Raw genomic sequence first — 23101 nt, 5'->3', positions numbered from 1 at the left:
TCTACCAATAGGTTCTGTATGATGAACACAGGATGCCAAGCTTAATGCCCATGTATAAAGTAAATTACAGAATTTAAAAGCATTGAACAGGCATGGGGTTAGGCTATCATCACAACTTTAAAAATTGATTATTGGCTGGTTAGATGCAGGTGCAGCATAGAATTTTCACATGGACTGCCTCACAACAGGCTAGGAATGCTCTGTACATTATCTCACAGCATAGATGAAGCAGTACTGTACTAAAGCAAAGTTAATCTTTTTCTTTGATTGATAGTAGCCAAAATTAGACATTTTAAACAGGCAGGGAACTCATTGTACTTTAATCTTATTTCATATATACAATGCTTGAATGGACACAGACTAGTGTTTCAACATTAACCAGTCGCTGTTTGGGGCAGTTACAGTATTAATTACAAATCACTCCACCAAGCCAATAATGAAACAAAACAAAACATGCCACATTCAATTACAATGTGCTATTTTATAAACTGAATAGCAGTCAGTTTGCTTCAATAGTCGCAGTGCTAATCCTTATTCTACTCACAGACTGTTAGATCCAAAGATAAATGCCTCTATTCATTATGGTTCTGTTACAAAAACAAGTTTTTCCTACTACATGTAGCCAAAGCACTGTAACAAAAATGCTATTTAAAAAGTATTGAAGTTCAACAATAACTTCACAAAGTTTCAAGATTTACATTCAATTTTCTAAACAATGCTTCATGTTAATGCTATACATTTTAGTACAAGAGAAAAAAAATCCTCACCAGACATTGTGCAATGTTAAAGAAAGTTCCTGCTGCTGTAAGCTGGTTATGAATTCAGATTGTAGGTAGGTTTTCACAAAATGGCTGTCATACAGCGTAATCATGTACCACATGAAAGCAAGTCTAAACTTCACGATTTATAAATATAAAGTACAATTGAGAGGTAACTGAGCAGGAAATCTAATGTCCCAAGTTAAACACTAAGCTATATTCTAAGGAGTATTTATACAGTTTCCCAACCGTAAATTACACAAGGATGATATATCACAGAACGAAGCATGTAACCTCTATTGCAATTTGATGCAATTATCATACAGCACCTTTACTACCCTAAAACATGACTGTTCAGTGCTCTCCTGGCAAGCTTCCCAATAGACGGTATTTTGTCTGTGGCATGTTGTTTCCAATGACACAATCGGAAGTGGGCAACATTTCCATTCATGTCAGGAGCCAGCTTCCCACAATTCGCATTTAAATGTTAAGTGCTGGCAGCATGTGTGGGAGACATGTGACCGTGTGGCCATGAGACAGATAGTCATTTATGGATCCTGCTGTCAAACTAGGCTGGAGTCTCAAAAGGTTTAGGGTACTAAAAATTACGTAAAATGTTTGAGTCACAGGAACTTCCTGGGAAACAAGCACAAACATGACTGATTCTTTGATTGTGACCACTGATGAATTGCAGGTTCAAACAGTGAAAGTCCCTGTGGTGCACAAGTATCACGGGTTGGTCCCAAAAAGCTCCAAGAGCATGAGTGCAGTCAATCACCACTAGAACTTAAGGGAAACAAGCAATATCCTCAAAGCCCAATGCCCTTGCTGCCTGCCACCTGTCCTCGTCAGTGTAGTAATTGATAAATTTCATCTAAATGATGGAAAAGGCCACTGGTCACTTCTTTTATGTACCTGTGTGTTGTCGTCTGTGAAATACTACAGGTGTTGCCCGTGGAACCCTGGAAAATACTGGTGGCAAAAGAACTGAGCATCACAGTCACCTTGAGGGCCACAGTATTGGGATAAACAGCAAATTCACATGGCTGCAGGTATAGCCGAAACTGCTTGACGTACTCTTGTACACAGGAATGAGGTATGGAGGGGATAAGGTATGGAGGGGAAAACCAGTGAGAAAGAAAGATTTCAACGTTAAAGGTAAGAGTTAAACAGTGAAGGCTGTTGTTCCACAGACATGGAGCATTTCAGGGATTTCACCTTAAATAAGCAATCAATATGTTAGAACCAATCAGATTTCAAATAACTGTAAAGGATACCATAAAGCAAACTTCCTGAATGATTGCTTTGCTTTTTTCTTCCTCATTTGATAGAAGTCTCTGTAACACAAAATAAAAATCATGCAAATTTTCAATAATTAAGCAAATTATGTTCGCCTTTTTAATTGTTTAAACACATCAGATGCCACAGATTTCCTATGGACAAAACTCAATTTACAACTTACACCAATTACACAAGTAATCTGGTCAGCAAAATAGCCAATCTGCTAATTTGTTGAATGTGATTTGTCTCACTTTATTAAGTTGACAAATTGCAATTATATAGCACTTTTAATGTCAGGAGATGCCCCTCGGCACTTCACGCACGGGAGCATAATCAGATATAAATCAACACCAAGCAATTAGGAAGAGTGACTAAAAGCTTGGTAAGTGAAGCTCTCTTACAGGAGGAAAAAGAGGTTTGAGCTCCTGCCATGAGTGGTTGGCCTTCAAAATGAAAGGTCTTGCTTGACCAACCTCTTTGAATTAGTTGACAGCTAACAAAGTGAATAGACAAGAGTGATGCCATAAATGTAATGTATCAAGATTTCCAAACATCTTTGATAGGATATCATGTAACAGACTAATAATTGTTGAAGTATGTGGAATCAAAGTAGCAAGTAGCAGAATGGACAGCTGGCTGGCTACAAAACAAAATAAGAAGTCTCACAACACCAGGTTAAAGTCCAAAAAGTTTATTTGATATAAACCCACAAGCTTTCGGGGTTTCCCCTTCATCAGGTGAGTGGAGAGTTCTGGTCTCAAACAGAGCATATAAAGGCACATACAGTTTATAGAATACTGATTAGAATGCGAGTCTTTACCATTAATCAATTCTTAAAGGTGCAGACAATGTGAGTGGAGATAGTATTAAGCATAGGTTAAAGAGATGTATATTGTCTCCACACAGGACAGAGAGATATTGCAAGCCCAGGCAAGTCATGGGGGTTACAGATAGTGTGACATGAACCCAAGACGCCTGTTGAGGCCATTCTCATGTGTGCGGAACTTGGCTATCAGTTTCTGCTCAGCGACTCTGCGTTGTCGTATGTCATGAAGGCTGCCTTGGAGAACGTTTACCTGAAGATCGGGGGCCGAATGCCCGTGACCACTGAAGTGCTCACCAACAGGAAGGGGACGGTCTTGCCTAGTGATTGTCGAGTGGTGTTCATTCATACGTTGTCGTAGCGGCTGCATGGTCTCCCCAATGTACCATGCCTCGGGACATCATTTCTTGCACCGTATCAGGTAGACAATGTTGGCCGAGTTGCAAAAGTATATGCCGCGTACCTGGTGGATGGTGTTCTCACGTGAGATGATGGCACCCGTGTCAATCATCCGGCATGTCTTGTAGAGGTTGCTGTGGCAGGGTTGTGTGGTGTCATGGTCACTGTTCTCCTGAAGGTTGGATAATTTGCTGTGGACAATGGACTGTTTGAAGGTGTGCGGTTGTTTGAAGGCAAGAGGTGGGGGTGTGGGGACAGCTTCAGCGAGATGTTCGTCTTCATCAATGACATGTTGAAAACTCCAAAGATGATGTCATAGTTTCTCCACTCTGGGGAAGTACTGGACGACTAAGAGTACTCTGTCCACCACGTTCCGTGTTTGTCCTCTGAGGAGATCAGTGCAGTTTTTCGCTGTGGCACGTCAGAACTGTCGATCGATGAGTCGAGCACCATAGCCCGTTCTTATGAGGGCATCTTTCGGCGTCTGGAGGTGTCTGTTGCGATCCTCCTCATCTGAGCAGATCCTGTGTATACGGAGGGCTTGTCTGTAGGGGATGGCTTCTTTAACATGTTTAGGGTGGAAGCTGGAGAAGTGGAGCATCGTGAGGTTATCTGTGGGCTTGCAGTACACTGAGGTGACTGTCCTTGATGAAGATACATGTGTCCAAGAATGCAACTGATTCCAGAGAATAGTCCATGGTGAGTCTGATGGTGGGATGGAACTTGTTGATGTCATCATATAGTTGTTTCAGTGATTGTTCACCATGAGTCCAAAGGAAGAAAATGTCATTGATGTAACTAGTGTATAGCATTGGTTGAAGGTCCTGTGCGGTGAAGAAGTCTTGTTCGAGCCTGTGCATGAAGATGTTAGCATGTTGAGGTGCGAATTTGGTCCCCATGGCTGTTCCGTGTGCCTGGATGAAGAACTGGTTGTTGAAGGTGAAGACACTGTGGTCCAGGATGAAGCGGATGAGTTGTAAAATCTGGAAACCGGCAGTTGTTGGTGTTGAGTACTGAGGCTGTTGCAGCAATGCCATCATCATGGGGGATGCTGGTGTAGAGCGCCAAGACATCCATTGTGGTGAGGAGTGCCCCTGGTTCAACTGCTCCACGTATGCTGAGTTTCTGTAGGAAGTCTGTAGTATCACGCCAAAAGCTGGGGGTTCTTTGTGCAATGGGTTTCAGGATGCCCTCGATGTAGCCGGAGAGGTTATCGCGCAGGGTCCCATTGCCCAATATAATGGGACAGCCGGGTGTGTTTGCCTTGTGTATCTTTGGGAGGCAGTAGAGATTTCTAACATAGGAAGTATGTGGGATGAGAGCACGGAGACTGCTCTGAAGGTCCGGATCAAAGGTCTTGATCAGAGTGTTGAGTTGACAGGTGTGTTCTTTGGTCGGATCTGCGGGTAACTGTTGTGTTTCTCGTTGCTCAGTTGTCGGTACACTTCATTGCAGTAATCCGTTCTGTTCAGTATGACAATGCCCCTCGTTTGTCTGCTGGTTTGATGACAATGTTGTGGTTGGTCTTGAGGGCGTGGATGGCGTTGCGTTGTGCTTGGGTGATGTTCGGGGCTGTCATGTGAGTGCGGTTGATGAATCTGGTGTTGACGCACTTTCTAATGGCTTGGGCATACATGACCAGTTGAGGGCAGCAGCCTTCCGGAGGAGTCCAATTGGACTCTTTCCTCTTTGGTTGCTGCACTGCGGATCTCTCTGTCGGCTGTTCTGGTTCATTGGCTGCCTCATTATGTTCACTGTTGGCCTCTTGGGGTTTGAGGAAGAACTCCCGCAGCCTCATTCGCTTGATGAATTCCTCTGTGTCCGCTGCAAGACTGATGGGGTCCATTTTGGTGGTGGGGCAGAAATTGAGCCCTCGGCTGAGAACTTCAACTTCATCTGGTTAAAGTGTGTAGTCCAACAAGTTGACAATAGACTTCCCTGCGATAGTACTGTTATCTACTGTGGTGCCGGGGGAGACTTGGTTGCTGCTGGTGGTGATGCCGAGTTTCTCAAGTTTCATGTCCTTGGTGTGCATCTAGATAGTGTAGTTTCTTTGTCTCATCTGCTTGGCAGAGTTTTGCAGCTGGTCTGCATCCTCAGCGCAAGTTGAGAATATGAATTCTATCTTGTTTTCCAGGATGTGACATTTGCTGAGGGGCTGGTGTATAAGGCAGTTGAGGAGTGTGAGAGAGGTGTGACAGCAAAGTCTCTCAGCGTAGTCTGTGTTATAGGTTGACCTGAGTGGGTTCTTGATCTGTAGTCCTTTCAGCATCTTGTCTGCTTTGTTGCACCTTTGTTAAAAACTTGATGTGTGTTGATATGCACGACCTTCTTGGAGATCCTTTCCACTTGGAGCCGGCAGTTTGCGGTGTCAATGGTAGTTATGATGTGGAGATGCCAGCATTGGACTGGGGTAAACAGCGAACATAATGAAACAGCCAATGAACCAGAACAGCCAATAGAGAGATCCGCAGTGCAGCAATCGAAGAGGAAAGAGTCCAAATGGATTCCTCCGGAAGGCCACTGTCCCCAACTGGACACGTATGTCCAAGCCATCAGGAGGTGCATCAACACCAGATTCATCAACTGCACTCACAAGACAGCCCTGAACATCACCCAAGCACAACGCAATGCCATCCACACTCTCAAGACCAACTGCAACATTGTCATCAAACCAGCAGACAAAGGAGGGGCCATTGTCATACTGAACAGAACGGACTACTGCAATGAAGTGTACCGACAACTGAACAACGAGGAGTACTACAGACTGTTACCTGCAGATCCAACCAAAGAACACACCCAACAACTCAACACTCTGATCAAGACCTTTCATCCGGACCTTCAGAGCACTCTCTGTGCTCTCATCCTACGTACTCCCTGCATTGGAGATCTCTACTGCCTCCCAAAGATACACAAGGCAAACACACCCGGCCATCCCAACGTATTGGGCAATGGGACCCCATGCGACAACCTCTCCAGCTACGTCGAGGGCATCCTGAAACGCATTGTACAAAGAACCCCCAGCTTTTGTTGCGACACTACAGACTTCCTGCAGAAACTCAGCACACATGGAGCACTTGAACCACAGGCATTCCTCATCACAATGGACGTCTCGGTGCTCGACACTAGCATCCCCCACGACGATGGCATTGCTGCAACTGCCTCAGTACTCCACGCCAACAACTGCCAGTTTCCAGAAGCAATTTTACAACTCATCCGCTTCATCCTGGACCACAATGTCTTCACCTTCAACAACCAGTTCTTCATCCAGGCACACGGAACAGCCATGGGGACCAAATTTGCACCTCAATATCCCAACATCTTCATGCACAGGCTCGAACAAGACTTCTTCACTGCACAGGACCTTCAACTGATGCTGTACACGAGATACATCAATGACATTTTCTTCCTTGGACTCATGGTGAACAATCACTGAAACAACCATATGATGACATCAACAAGTTCCATCCCACTATCAGGCTCACCATGGACTATTCTCCAGAATTGCCTTCTTGGAACAAGCATCTCCATCAAGACAGTCACCTCAGCACCTCACTGTACCTCAAGCCCACAGATAACCTCACAATGCTCCACTTCTCCAGTTTCCACCTTAAACATGTTAAAGAAGCCATTCCCTACGGACAAGTCCTCCATATATACAGGATCTGCTCAGATGAGGAGGATCGCAACAGACACCTCCAGATGCTGAAAGATGCCCTCATAAGAACAGGATATGGCACTCGACTCATCGATTGACAGTTCCAACGTGCCACAGCAAAAAACCGCACTGACCTCCTCAGAAGACAAACACAGGACACAGTGGACAGAGTACCCTTCATCTTCCAGTACTTCCCCGGAGCAGAGAAGCTACAACATCTTTTTCGGAGTCTTCAACATGTCATTGATGAAGACAAACATCTCGCCAAGGCCATCCCCACACCTCTACTTCTTGCCTTCAAACAACCGCACAACCTCAAACAGACCATTGTCCGCAACAAACTACCCAGCCTTCAGGAGAACAGTGACCATGACACCACACAACCCTGCCACAGCAACCTCTGCAAGACATGCCAGATCATCAACACGGATGCCATCATCTCACGTGAGAACACCATCCAGCAGGTACACAGCACATACTCTTGCAAGTTGGCCAACATTGTCTACCTGATACGCTGCAAGAAAGGATGTCCCAAGGCATGGTACTCTGGGGAGACTATGCAGCCGCTACGACAACGGATAAATGAACACCGCTCGTCAATCACCAGGCAAGACTGTTCCCTTCCTGTTGGCGAGCACTTCAGTGGTCATGGGCGTTCGGCCTCTGATCTTCGGGTAAACGTTCTCCAAGGCGGCCTTCATGACGTATGACAGCGCTGAATAGAAACTGATAGCCAAGTTCCGCACACATGAGAATGGCCTCAACCGGAATCTTGGGTTCATGTCACACTGTCTGTAACCCCCATGACTTGCCTGGGCTTGCAACATCTCACTGTCCTGTGTGGAGACAATACACATCTCTGCAACCTATGCTTAATGCTATCTCCTTTCACATTATCTGCACCTTTGAGAATTGATATGCTGTAAAGACTTGCATTCTAATCAGTATTCTGTAAACTGTGTGTAACTTTATATGCTCTGTTTGAGACAAGAGCTCTCCACTCACCTGACAAAGGGGCAAACATCGAAAGCTTGTGGGTTTACTATCAAATAAACTTTTTGGACTTTAACCTGGTGTTGTGAGAATTCTTACTGTGTTTACCCCAGTCCAACGCCAGCATCTCCACATCATGACTACGAAACAGAAAGCAGAGGGTAGGGTAATACATAACTATGCAGACTGCCAAAACGATGGAAGAGCGGCATCTCTGTTCTGTTGTTCACAAATTATATTCATTTAGATTTTGGAATCCAAAATACAATTTCTAAATTTACAGTAATAAAACAAAAATTGCTGGGAATACTCAGCAGGTCAAGCAGCGTCTGTGGAGAGAAAAACTGAGTTAACCGTTTAGGTCAGTGATCATTGATCTAAGTTTATAGCTAACATCACATTGAAAGCAACGGTCAAAGCAGGAGGGAGGGCTGCACCAACGTACAGGTCAACATTAATAAACTTGCAGTATGGGCAGTAAATTGGCTAATTAAACATGGATAAATGTCAAACATTACATTTTGGTGAAAAAAATAAGGTGGTCCCATATTATCTGGAACATAAGAATCTAAATGAGGTGGAGATGCAAAGGAGTCAAGAAGTACAAATACACCACTGAAGGTCAACAAGACCTTAACCAAAGCAAACCAAACACTAAGGGTTATTGCTAGAGAAAGGGAACTGAAAGGTAGTGCTGTGCAGTTATGCTGTATCAAACTTCAGTTAGATCACACTTAAAGTATTGAATATAGTATTGGTTGTCACACTACAAAAAGCAAATAATGCAAAAACTTTTAAAGAGATTTTACCAGAATTGCCAGTTATACCATCTAGAAAGCATGAATAAATGGTCTCTTTTCTCTTGAAAACAGAAGGCTGAGAGGTAACCTAGAGATTTTCGAAATTAAAAAAGGTATTGTTAGGGTAAACGCAGAGAGAGTGTTTCACTTGAGGGGAAGAACAAGAGGCCCTCTGCACAGTCACCAAAAAATCAATTTGTAAATTCAGAAGCAATTTACCCAGAAAACGGTGAGAATATGGAATACGTTACTACAGGGAGTGACTGAGACAAACATGTATTTAGGCAGAAGCTAGATAAGCATAAGAGGGAGAAGGAAATACTGGGTGATACTGATAAAGTTAGGTGCAGAAGGAGAGGAGGCAATAATAGAGCACAAATGCTGGCATGGACCAGATGGGGCAAATGGTCTGATTTCTGTGCTGTCTATTTTATGTGGGGTCTTCCTGGTTTGTGTACCTCAAAGTCTACCACAAAACACAACAGTTTTAAACTTGGCCAACAGAAGATACAATTTATTTCATCTAGAAATACACATGCGTTAACTAGCCTTGGTGATGGATACTACCCAATATGGTACAAAACAACACTCTGAAGTGCACTTCACCCGAAACAATGACTGCAGAAGTGATGCAAATACCTCTGATCTGGCACAGAGACTAGAAATGCCTTCAAGGTTGTAATTGAAAATAGTTTCAAAGTATGACTTACCTTTAAAGCGTAATCTCTTCCACTACCAAGATCTTGTGCTTCATAAACAAATGCAAATCCACCTGTTAAATCAGAAATATATTCCTAGAGTGAGAATTTACCAGCCACATTCAATGGACATTACAGACCTTTTATATGGACGAACAGAGACCCATGGTGTTTAAAAGGGCATATCTTCATGGAATTGTTCATATCAAGACCAAGCAAATCAACTGAATACATGGTTTCAAAGAGTCATCTGAACACCAAAATGAGAATACTATTAAAGTCACATTCTACTCCAAACAGTTGTGAAACATCTTAAGTTTTGCTAATGAGCTAGCTTATCACAGGAAACAGCAATGGTCAAATTGCACAGTTCAGCTGATATCTGATGATGATATTTGATAACTGATATTTGATAACTGTGACAGAGATCTGTATTTTAGCCTACAGGCAAGCTCAGTACAGGAGGGAACACCACTGAGAGGTCAGAAAATTTAAAAGAACAAGCATCCCAAAGTGCCCTGCAGAATTTAACGCCAGGGCTGCTTTACTCTTCATTTTCCATTCAGGATGCTGTTCCTAGACAACCTGAACAATAGCCTAGAGATCTTTCAGGTGGGAAGCCTGCTTCACTGGACCAAAGTCTGCAAGAGCAATTAGCACATTGGGGTAATGTCTGAAAGTATTCCCAATAATCATGCTGGGTCGTGATCTGGGGCAGTGAAGGGGAGGCAGGCAGACCATAGTCGGGAAGGTGTACTGGGAAGTTTCTTGGGACTGGAAGACACACTCCTATTCCTCCTGGCACATATGCAATGCTATAAAGACACTTACCTCATGGATTCAGTCTTTCTTCCTCCCTCAATTTGCCGTGTTTCCTGGTAGCCAGGAAACCTGGCCACCTTTGCGATTGAACTTAGAATCACCATTAAAATCAAGGCACACAGCCCCATTATAATATTTAAATCACCAACAACTTCCAGCAAGCATACTGGTCACCTGACTCTCCTTCAACCTCCACTAAAACTGAATGTGGGCAGGTCGGAGGTGAATTCTGTTGCTATTTTGCATTTTAACCTCTAACATGATCCCAACCCACCCATTTTTGAAAGTTAACAGTCAGTTTTTAAGCACTGTAGCTCAGTGGTGGGCAACCTGCAGTCCAGGGGCCACACGTGGCCCATCTGGGTTTTGAGTGCAGCCCGCGAGGAGGCCACTGGCCACTGTTAAAGGAAGGCTCTGTCTGCCCTCTTGGATGGAAGAAAGAGATTTGATAACTGTATTTGTATCAGAAGCATTCTCCCTGGTAACCTGACTATAATTTATCCTTCAACCAAAGCCACTAAAAACTAGGTTGTTATCTGGTCGTTGTTACAACGCAATCTGTGTAATCTTGCTCTCTGCACATTGGTCACTATCAGGCTGTCAAGCTTTTTGGGAGATTTTGAGATTGTGAAAGCAGCTATATAAATGGACGATCTTTCTTTCACCTATAGTTGCAGTATCACTAATATACTCAAGGAAAATCACTTTGTCCTGACTTTCCTTGTGTCAACCACAGAACATCTACGATTGGCATTTATTTGCTAGTCTTCTTCTAAAACCAAAGTAGTGGCAGACAACAGAGGCAAATGGTGACATAGAACCTTGAAATCATTTGTGCCTGTTATTTTAAACTAAATGTCTGGTTGAGGTTGCTCTGCCTCCATGCCAGAACTGCGAAGTTGATTCCGCTCCAATTTTCAAGCTTCTAGGAGCCAAAAATATAATAAAGTGGTCAGCGTGGATTTCAAAAGGGAAAGCTTTGCTTGACCAACTTCATGAGGGTGGCACAGTGGTTAGCACTGCTGCCTCACAGTTCCAGGGACACAGTCGCCTTGCGGTGACTGTCTGACTCTGGATGTTCCGCATTCCTCCCACAGTCCAAAGACATGTGGGTTGGATGGATTGACCATGCTAAGTTGCCCCTTAGTGCCCCAAGATGTGTCGATTAGATGAATGCGCCATGAGAAATGTGAGGGGTTACGGGGATAGGGCGGAAGAGAAGGCCTGGGTAGGTCACTCTGTCAGAGAGTCGGTGCACATTCTTTGATTGAACCTGGAAGAGGTTAGAGGGAGAGTTGGCAAAGAAGTAGATGTAATAGATCTAGATTTTCAAAAAGCCTTCAAAAAGATAATAGACTCAGGAATAAAGTCAAAGCACATAGTATCAGGGAAGAAGTAACAGAATGGATAGCTTGCTACAAGGATAGAGTAGCAGTGGAAAACAGCTACTCAAAATGCCAAAATGGCATCCAACTAGGATTAATGCCGTTCACAATTCATGCTCATTGAAAGTTTTTGAAATTTGTGAATTAGACCAAATTTGGGGTGGGGGATTGGGGTGTTGGCAGTGAAAAAAAACAAACAATACTGAGGAGAGAATCAACAAATTACAAATGTGGCATTAATAAACTTGCAGAATGAACATTAAATTGGGAAATTAATTTCAATATAGGGAAATATAGGAAAAATGAGGCCACACGTTACTTGAAAATAAGAATCTCAGTGGGTAAAAGAACAAAGGGATATTTGGAAGTACAAGCACACAAATCACAAAAAGTAGCAATGCAGGTTTATAAGGCCAGAAAGAAATGGACACTAAGAGGTTCATTTCTAGAGGGATCAAACAGAAAACTAGAGTAACACTAACCTTGTAAAGAACCTTGGTTCAGCCACAGTTGAAATACTGTGTACAAAATTAGTTGCCATATTATATAAAGGATATAAAAGCACTTAGAAAGCGTACAAAATTATTTACTTCAGTGATACCAGAACTTCCAGCTCGAATGTTCTTCCCTTGAAAAAGAAGTCTTTAAAATTATGAAAGGTTTTCCCAAAGTAGACCTATCGGGAAAAGCAAAACTGCTGTCCATCAGGATAGTCACCAAGAAATCAAATCAAGAATTCAGAAAAAAACTTCTGGACCCAAAATAGTGAGAATGTGGAACCTGCCATCATATGGAGCTGTTGAAGTGTACAGAATGGATGCATTTAAGGGGAAGTTATACAAGTCCATGAGGGAAAAGGGAATAGAGGATTATAATAGGCTTCAATAAGGAAAGATAGAAGGTGGCTCAAAAGTACATGAACACCAACATGGATAGGTTGAGCTGAACAGCCTGTTTCTCTGTATATTCTATGAAAGGTAAATGCACTGGCACAATGAGTGGTTGAGGAAAATGGTAGAAATAAAGATGTTAAATTGTCCCTAGTGTCAGGGATTAGCAGGGTAAGTACATGGTGTTACAGGAATTGGGCCTGGATGGGATTGTGGTTGGTGCAGACTCGATGGGCTGAATGGCCTCCTTCTGCACTGTAGTGATTCTATAGTTCTATAATTAACTTATGGGGAAGCTAGTTAAGCTTAAGAAGAGAATTATGTTTTTGTTAGATCAGGAAGGAATGGAGGAGGCTCAAGTAGAGATAAGCCAGTTTTGTTGAAATGGATAAACACCTTTCTTGAATCATTGAATCAATGAAATTGTCTCGCCACCTTCAAATATTTCACTCAAATTGCTTTTTTATTTAAACCTTTATTCTTTTCATGGGATGTGGATGTTGCTGGCAAGGCATTTGTTGCCTATCCGCCATTGCCCATGAACTGAGTGGCTTGCTAGTGGCCATTTCAGGGCAGTTGAGAGTTAACCACATTGCTGTAGATCTGGAGTCACATGTCAGCTCGGTCAAATAAAGATGGCAGATTTCCTTCTGGAGAACATTAATGAATCAGATGGGATTTTCCAACAATGGATGATAATTTCATGGTCACCAATTCTGAAATTGGCATTATATTCCAGATTTATTAAATGAATTCAAATGCCACCAGTTGCCCATGGTGGGATTTGGGCTCATGTTCCAAAGCACATGCTTTTGGATTAAGCCTCTGAATTACTAATTACCACTCTGCAACCATCTCCACCTCTGTTGCACTGCTACAGATCTGTAGAAATTCAAGCCACACACTAAATTTTCTTATAAAAGTAGGGATAATGAAATTCTTCTCAAAAGTCATGGCAGTGAGAAGACATAGCTGCAGAATTGCCAAACGGGTGGATATGGATCCAGTTTCTAATTCTTCCCTTTTGCACACTGCCCTTGTATTAGGACTGGATTTTCCTCGCCAACAGATAGCGGTTTCTGTTTTACTCAAGGCTACAATCAGCAAATAGCTGGTTACCAATCTATACCAGTTTAAAAGTAAACTTTTGCAAAATCTTGTTTTTCCAAAATCTTGTTTTTCCATAGAGAAACAGTGAAAAGGTGAGGAAGAAAATAGATTTTTTTTAATGAGAAGAAATTGAGTTTTTTTTAAAAGGATATCTGGTCATATTCACTAATCTCATCAAATTAAGGTGAAAAGTCAAAACCTCAAAAAATGCCAAGGCTGTACATTAGATTGTGCCAGGGAGTGGCAGGACACTGAGTTGCACTGATAGTGCCCCATATCATCTTCTCAAGCAGTCCCTTGAGACTTAGGATGACTTACTCCACTCAGCGGTTGTGGGTTCTGAGATGACAAACAAGTCCAATGCTGAATCCGCACACTCTGCCATAGGTTGACGTGGGTGGGTGGGAAGCTCCAATTTTTAAAAATTCATTTGTGGGATACGGACATCTCTGGCTGGCCAACACTTATTGCCCATCCCTTTTTGTCTGAGGGCAGTTGAGTCAACCACATTGCTGTGAGTCTAGAGTCACATGTAGGCTAGACCAGGTAAGGATGGCAATTTCCTTCCCTAACAGACATTTGTGGACCAGATCGGATTTTCTGACAATGGTTTCATGGTTATCAGTAGATTCTTAATTCCAGATATTTTTTATTGAATTCAAAGTCCACCATCTGCCGTGGCGGGATTCAAACACAAAACAGAAATAAAAATGTGCAAAACAAGTCTACAAGCATTGACAGGTCCATTAATGTTGTAAATTTTAGCTGACCATATTGTTTTCAAGAGGATTGGACTTGGTGAGAATGAGAATATTAGAAACAAGAGGAGTAGGCTATTCAGCCCCTCAAAGTCTGCTCCACCATTTAACAAGATCATGTTAGATCAGATTTTGATCTCAACTCCATTTTCCAAATCCGTTGCTCATAACCCTTATAGTCTCAAATCTCAAATATATTCAATCACACAGCCTCCACAGATCTCAGGGGTAGAAAATTCTAAAAATTCATGACTCTCTAGAAGAAATTCCTCCTAAGCTCCATCTTAAATGAGCGGACTCATGTACTGAAAGCATGCACTTCTATGAAAGGAAACATCCTCCAAGTATCAACTTTGTCAAGCTACCTCAGAATCTTAAAATTCTCATAAAGAACGACTCTTATTCTTCTAAACTCCAAGGAGTATATGCCCAACTTGTGCAACTTCCCTCATAAGACAATCCCTTTATGTCAAAAGTCAACCTAGTGAACCTTCGCTGAACTGCCCCCAATGCAAATAAGAAGACCAAAACCATACACAGTACTCTAGGCACATTCTCACTAATACCCTCTATGGTAGTAGCAAAATTTCCCTACTTTTATACTCTATCTTCCTTGCAATAAAGCCAACATTCCACTTTCCTTCATAATTACGTGCTGAACCTGCATGCTAACTATTCATATACACATCCCTCTGTCCCGCAGTATTCTATCATATCACTCCATTTAAATACTTTCCTTTTCTATCCTTCCTATCAAAATACCTTGCATTTTCTCAATTATATTCCATCCGCCAATTTTTGCCCACTCAAATAATTTTGCACATCTTTTTGCAAACTCTGTGTCCTCTTCTCTACTTGCAGTTTTGGTGTCCTTATCTGAGGAAGGATTTTAGTGCTATAAAGGCAGTATGGTGAAGGTTTACCAGACTAATTCCGAGGATGACAGGGCTGTCATATGAGGAGAGACCAAGTTGGTTAGGATTATATTCATTGGGGTTTAGAAGAGTGAGAGGGGATCTCATAGAAACTTAAAGTGCTAACAGGATTAGACAAAGTAGATTCAGAAAAAATGTTCCTGATGGTGGAGGAGTCCAGAACAAGGGGGGTCATAGTTTGAGGGTAAGGGGTAAACCTTTTAGAACTGGGTGAGGAAAAATGTCTTCACCCAGCAAGTGAATGAATGAATTTTTCTCTACTGCACTCTCATGCAGTGCATTCCAGATCATAACCATTCACTACATAACAGATTTTCCCTCGTGTCGCCTTTGGTCCTTTTGACAATCATTTATTATATGTCCTCTGGTCTCCATCCTATCACCAGTTGTCAGACTTTTTACGGTGTTTACCCCAGTCCAACGCCGACACATCCACTCCATCCTATCACCAATGCAAAGTTTTTCTGACCATCTTAGACAAAATGGCAGTAAATTAAAAACCAAGATAAAGGTTAAGGTCAAATACAAGAACACACAAAGTTTTTCCAGTAACCCCAACAGAAGCAAAGAATTGAGCTTTTCTATCAGTTTCAGTGCAGACATAACAGAGATTTGTTTTCTCTAGGGGAGAGATAGGGACGGGTGCAAGGGAGGGCAAGCACGAGGGGGAGTAGGCATTAGGGGGCACGAGAGAGACAGGGGCAGGGCGGGCGCGAGAGAGACAGGGGCAGGGCGGGCGCGAGAGAGACAGGGGCAGGGCGGGCGCGAGAGAGACAGGGGCAGGGCGGGCGCGAGAGAGACAGGGGCAGGGCGGGCATGAGATGGTGGGGAGAGGGCGCGCGCGTGAGAGGCTGGGGGGAGGGCACGCGCGAGAGGGCGGGGGGAGGACCTGAGACAAAGGGGGAGAACCTGAGTGAGGGAGAGTGTGAACCTGAGATATAGAGAGAGTGCGGAATCGTAGGAGCAGTGAGATTTACCATGGTAATTAAGGAGATGCATGGACCAGAATCCCTCTACTTAATAAGTGGAAGTCAATCTAATTATTTTCAAATCCAAGATGATTGCATTTGTAGTCTATAACAATTTTAAACGATGAACATGCACACTCGCATAGTGGAAACAGAGCCCGATTCCTTTCAAAATAGTAAAGGTCTCACCTCAACTATTCACTTAAACAACTGTTTTTGATTATTTAGCACCTTAAACGTAATAAAACACCCAAAAGGCAGTCAACAGGAGCATAACAGCAAAAAATTGGACATGAAGCCATGTGAAGGGGTATTAGATCAAAGGACTAAGAAGCGAGAGAGGTGAAGAGGTGTCGGAGGGGAATTCCACAGCTAAATGGACTGTCAGATGAAAACACATGACCAATGATAGAATGGTTAAAAACAGGATAATCAAGAGGCCAGAATTAGAGGAGCGCAGAATTCGCAGAGCGTTGTGGGGCTGGACAAAATTACAAATATTGATAGAGATGGGGCAAACCATGGAGAGATTTGAAAACAAGGATGAGAATTTTACAGTCAAGATGCTGCTTAACCGGGAGCCAATATAGGTCAGCAAGTATCGGGCTGATGGATAAATGGGACTTGGTGCAAGAGAACACAAGCAGCAGAGTTTTCAATGAGATCACATTAACCAAGGTCATGGTCAGGGAGGGGGAATCCAGGGGATTCCAGCATTACAATAGTCAAATCAAAATAGTTCAGCAGCAGACAAGCTGAGGTGGGGTAAAATCGGATATTACCACAGAGGTGGAAATAGGCAGCTTTAGCAAGTTACTTTTAGTTTATTTATTAATGTCACAAGTAGGCTTACATTAACACTGCAATGAAGTTACTGTGAAAATCTCCAAGCCACCACATTCCAGTGCCTTTGCAGGTACACTGAAGGAGAATCTGGACTAGCCAATGCATTGAACCAGCCAATTTTTCAGATTGTGGGAGCACCCAGAGGAGACCCACGCAGACACGGAACAGCACGCAAACTCCGCTGACACAGTGACCCAAGCCGGGAATCGAACCCAGGTCCCAGGTGCTGTAAGGCAGCACTGCAAATCACTGTACCGAGCATTGTTCAAGGCAGGGTCCAAAGACAATACCTTTCCGACATTTTGTTGGAGGGAATTGCTGTTGACCTAAAAGTGGGCGTTGGAAAAGCAGTCTGACAATTTAATGATGATGGAGAAATCAAGAGAAGCAGTTGCAAGGTACCTCTGTGTGTCACCAGCATACATGCAGAAACTGATGCTGCTGATGATCTTGTTGGGCGGAAGATTGCAGATAAGAAATAGGAGGATGGCCAAGGATAGATCATTCGGCACACCAGAGCTAATGGTGCAGGAACAGGAAGAGAAGCCAATATCCAGGCAGCATGGTGGCACAGTAGTTACCAATGTTGTCTCACAGCACCAGGTGCCCAGGTTAAATTGTGGCCTTGGGTGAATGTGTGGAGTTTGCATGTTCTCCCCGAGTCTGCATGTGTTTCCTCAGGCTGCTCTAATTTCCTCCCACAGTCCAAAGATGTGCAAATTAGGTGGACTGACCACCCTAAATTCCTCCTTAGTGTCCAAAAATGTGTAGATTAGAAGGATTAGCGGTGTAAATATGTGGGGTGTGCCTGGGTGGGATCCTCTGTTGGAGAGTAGGCGTAGATGCAACGGGCTGAATGGCTTCCTTCTGCACTGTAGGCATTCTTCGATTCCAGTGATTTGCTAGCTATGGTTACGTAGAACATCATGGAACCAAATGAGTGCTGCCGTAGAGATAGTTCAGACAGAGACTGTGGCATCCTTTAAGAAAAATTTGGAAAGCAGAGTAAGATACAGGTACATTTGGAAAGCACAGGAGAGGGATTAATTTTGGATTTCTCTTGCAAAAAGCCAGCACAAGCTCTGTGACCTGACTGGCCTCCTTATGCACTGTATGGTTCTATGACACATTCAGTACTAGAACCTAAAAGCTGCAAAATGGTTTTTAAAAGTATGCATTTGGTACAGGTGATATAAAAGCTGAATAAATCTGGAATGTTTGAAGTAAAAAGCAGACCATAAGCTACTGATGGCCATCCATTCCACACACTGAAACAAGATGTACTTAAATTATCCCATAGTTTCAATGTTTAACTGTCAAAAATCGGCTTTAAGCAGCTGCATAGTATTACTCAGAGATGACCTTTGAGCACTGTGTATTTTTTAAAAAGATCTCAAAGCCAAGCTACATATAATACAGACATATCAAAAACAAATACGTAACAAAGAAACTGTCACCTTGACATTCTAATATATCAACCATTAATTATCACACCAATTATCACAACAGGTTTCCTGGTCCAGAGACATTTTGTTTCCCAGATTCACCTGGCTACAGCCTTCATTAAAGAAAATGTACCAATCTTTGACAGGATGTGATTCTGTTAATCTTCTGTTCTTTGCCATTTGATTTACTGCAATGAAACGGCACAATCTAATCATTGACCATTCACCCAACAATAGATTTTCTAAAAGGTTGTTTGTATCACCAAAATGATTGCTCTCAATGCCAAGTTCCTGGAGACATGATCACACCTAAGCTCAGATGTTTGGGTTAGAGAAAAATAAATCAAGCTAGGGATCCCACTCCTGGTTGTTTTTCAGCAGCCCCTGCTGAAGTGCCTGCATGCGGAAGTCAGGCTTAGTGTGACCTTTCCTTTCTTCTCTCCCCTCACCAATCTAATAATTAATTATCAAGGCTCATGCACAAACATTAGCCCAAGGCTCCATAGGGTATGATCAGTATCAATGAAATTCTACCCTCCTAAGGAAATCAATGCCTTCAGGAGAGGAGGGTATGCAGCGCAGATGTTTATGTCTCAATAGTTGATCCTGAAGTCAGCTCTCTCACCTCAAATTCTATTATCCTCTTCCCTCAAAGCTTCAATAATCTTACATTGCTATCCTTCAAATTCATTCTGTAACAAACTAATTAAGCTTCAGTCACAAAAACTAGCAAAAAAACTTGCACCCTGCATATTGAGTCCTAGCGTAGTGATGATCAAACAGATGCCTAAACGATCCATGAATTACTCAGGTGATTTATATTTTTACCCATCAATATTCTACCATAGGCTCACTGGAGGACACATTGTAAAAAAGAGACTGTTTCGTTGCACAATGTCAAATCTAATATAATTACAAGGCCCATAACATAAGGCAGAGCAGGAAATGTCCACTGTATATAGGAAGCAGCGTAGATCATTCAACCTCTCTAGTCTGATTCTCATTTAAGTAAGCCCATCAACAGTAGGAAAACTAAAATGTCAAATTATATTACATTAACAATGAACTTCAGTTTCTAAATCACAATTCACTTCATGATAATCGAAAGCTTAACAAACTTCCTTTGCTCAAATTCAAATGATTTATTAATGTTCATTTCAGTTAATGATATTTGTTTTAAAATCAATTGCATCCTCTTTCCCTCCATGTTACTGGAAGGAATATTTTTAGATTTAGACGACCAAGTGGCAGAAATGTTTTGAGATTTGTTCATTCGAATAGTGATACACTTTTAAAACACAATATTCTTAATCCACCCGGCCGCCACACTCATGCCAAAATCTTCAGCAAGCAGTCCAGCACTAGGTTTTGTCTTTCATCGCAATCTCGCATTATAACGTAAAAGTTGGTCTAACCAAAATCAAGTTGCTAATGTTCCTCTGTTTTCATCAACATTCTTCAGTCAACTCCATAATCAAAGCTAAATTCTTCAGGCAAAGAAATACACTCAAAAAATAGTCCTATATTCAAATAGGACTACCTCAGAGTAAACTGTCACTCAGTTTGTAGCACTCTTGCCTCTGAGGTTCATTGAAGGACTTGAGCACAAAAATTAAGACTGATGCTCAAATGCTGCAATAAGGGAGTGCTGCACAATCAGAGCTGTCATCTTTCAAATGAGGTGTTAAGCCGAAGCCCTGTTTGCCTCCACACGTGGAAGAGAAAGATCGCCTGGCATTATTTTGAAGAAGAGCAATGGAGTTGTCCGCAGCATCTTGGCAAATGTATATCCCTCAATAAAATTCAAAGAAAACAGATGACCTGATCATTATCACATTGCTGCTTGTGGGAATTTGCTGGGTGCAAATTGATTGCCCCATTTCCTGCATGACATGACTACATTTCAAATTGGCTGTAAAACACTTTGGGACATCCAGTGGTCACAAAAAGCATGAAACAAACACATGCCTTTCTTTTCTCTTCCAGCTTAGTTCATTGGTATAACAACATTCCCTTGTAAGCATGCTTTTCCCCTAACACAATTGGACCTTATCACCTAAAGCAATTCAACTTTCTAAATATTTGCAATTACATAAATTATGAAAAGTATACCACAGGTATTTGTACTCCTTACCTTGAAATGAGTGTCATTGTCCGCATTTTTAAAGTAAGTCAGTTGAATAATTAGTTGTGATGACTATAGTGAGGAGTTATAACTAAACACTGCTGGAAAAGGGGGCAGGAGAACAGTTACTGAATCAACATCAGAGGATGACTGAATGCAGAGTTGAAACTGAATCAGTTTTGGTTAGGCAATATATAAAATCTTGATTACACCAAGGGCTTTTACTGATCTAGCTTATACTTTCCAATAATCATCACGGGTGGCTTAGAGGAAAACAAATGTTTTCATCTACACAAAAAGAAACAGACAGCAAAACAAAATCGGTGGTACAATGGTTAGCACTGCGGCCTCACAGGGACCCCACGTTCGATTCTTGGTTTAGGTCACTCGCTGTAACTTCATTGCACTGTTAATGTAAGCCTACTTGTGACTAATAAATAAAAATTAAAATCTGGATTGCACTTTTCCATAATTGCTTTAGTTTTTAAGGAATAGCACTGTTGACAAGTATTATGCAAGTTTTTTTTAAACGTAGAAGCCTCTCTGTACATCTCCACAGAAGCAGGAAAGGCAGTGACTACTTTGCATTAATATGCATCCTTTGGCCTATATACAATTTAGTTAATACATACAGGCTCAGGTTTCACGATCAGCACTCACCACTGACCTCAAAGAAAGCTACCCACAAAGAAATAGTGATCTTTGTGGCATGGATTTCCCTTTTCATAATTTAAATCTGGCGCCAAGTCAAGGGGATCCCCAGGTGCCCATCAAGCAGGATAAGCAGCGAATCACACTGAAGCAGTCACAAAATAAAATTAACTGAATATCCTTCAACTTTAATTTAATTTTCGAGCACTAAATAATTCACTTACACATGGGATTAAGGTAGAACCTGAATAGCAAACCTTTCTAAAACAAAATTTGCAGCATGTGGATTTTTTCTTAGGAAATAAAGAAATCTGACATTTCATAATTGTGAAATTTTGTTTTCAGGTCCAATGAGGTTATTCAACAGTAATTACAGACTTGCATTTCCTCACCCTACAGTACAAAAATCTCCCACTTTCTATGCCTTTTAGCCTCGACAAAGGGTCATCTGGACTGGAAACGTCAACTCTTTTCTCTCTTTACTGATGCTACCAGATCTGCTGAGATATTTCAGCATTTTCTCTTTTGGTTTTCAGATTTCAGCATCCGCAGTAATTTGTTTTTATATAATTATGGACTTGTTATGCTGTTGAAAACCCATTTACACCATATTCAACAAAAAAATATTTTACAAGAGTTCTTACATCAAGGCTAACAGCATAAAAGGGCAGGTTTCCATCTGGTCAGCAATTTCAAATTGATTGCAAATTGATCAGACACTTCCATATCACACCCTCTGGCTAAGCTTTAAATTACTGACAGCAACTTCAGGATTTCTCTGCTTAAACACTCCAGAAGTTGCCGTTAGTTTAAGACATGCAATAATGACAAAGACCAATAGTTTCATTACCATCAAAACACACCCAGTATCTATCTACTAAATGTAGGAGCAACCAGCAAAATGCAACTTAATGTAAATCAATGTATAATATTTTAAACAGGTGATGTCGCTGATATAAAGAAAGAAGCCACATGAACCAAAAGGGAACCAAATGCAATCTCAGCCAACTTGTGTTAAGCTAGTTGATTTAATATGGACCAACAGTGGGAATGTTTGCCAAGGCTCCTCCTGTTCACTTCCTGTAAATCCTGTTGCAAATGTCCATTTGGGAATGTGAGGTGAGCAAAGCTTCTGTGCAGCCACCTGAGTGAGGGGCCCAAGATCAACTGGCATCCAGGGAATCATACATCAGGAATGAGTGAACAACTTTGGGAGTGAACAAGTAAAGAAAAAGTGGGGGAAAACTGAAGAGGAATCTGGAGAGGGACAAGGAAATGTTGTTTCTCAAATACAGCACAATGTCATTCAGATTCCAACACATCACAACATTGAAAAAACATCACTGCATCACTTCTACAAGATTACCACAGTGCCAACATAAACTCTACTCAATTCTTCACCCTCAAAAAGGTAACAAAAGGTTTTCTTAAAGACAGCTATCATGTTAACCAGTCACTATAAACTACAAAAAAAACTACAAAACCTGTACAAAAAAGCAGGTATAAATGATCATGATGCAATTACAGGAAGTGACTGCTTGTCACAATTTCCTCAAAAGAGATGGGATAGTGGAAACCAAAGTTAATGCAAGAGGTTGGAAAGGAAACCTGAAACAGACCCCAAGACAAAACTGAGCATATGGGAAGAGGATTGGGAGTGGGATTTATGAGCATGCAAAAGAAGACTGCAAGGTCCCTCAAGATATTCGGGGTTGAATATAATTCCTTCAAGTACATTGACTGTATCCATACAGAA

The 23101-nt window shown here is 41.9% G+C and overlaps 1 protein-coding gene across 2 annotated transcripts in view; it reads right to left on the bottom strand.

Annotated features, from left to right (window-relative positions):
* Window positions 1–23101, bottom strand: part of gak (cyclin G associated kinase) — a 118720-nt gene that overhangs the window by 92857 nt on the left and 2762 nt on the right. For both annotated transcript variants that reach the window (XM_080188545.1, XM_080188546.1), the window contains exons 2-3: window positions 9423–9484; window positions 2036–2095 (exon numbers count right to left, since the gene is read on the bottom strand). In XM_080188545.1, the coding sequence (XP_080044671.1) occupies window positions 2036–2095; window positions 9423–9484 (122 nt within the window). The remainder of the gene's footprint in view (window positions 1–2035; window positions 2096–9422; window positions 9485–23101) is intronic.

This window comes from Carcharhinus amblyrhynchos, chromosome 5, assembly GCF_965287045.1.
Source record: "Carcharhinus amblyrhynchos chromosome 5, sCarAmb.v2.hapA, whole genome shotgun sequence".
Classification (NCBI taxonomy): domain Eukaryota; kingdom Metazoa; phylum Chordata; class Chondrichthyes; order Carcharhiniformes; family Carcharhinidae; genus Carcharhinus; species Carcharhinus amblyrhynchos.
Note: the sequence above shows the minus strand (reverse complement) of the source record. Positions and strands in the feature narration are given on the sequence as shown.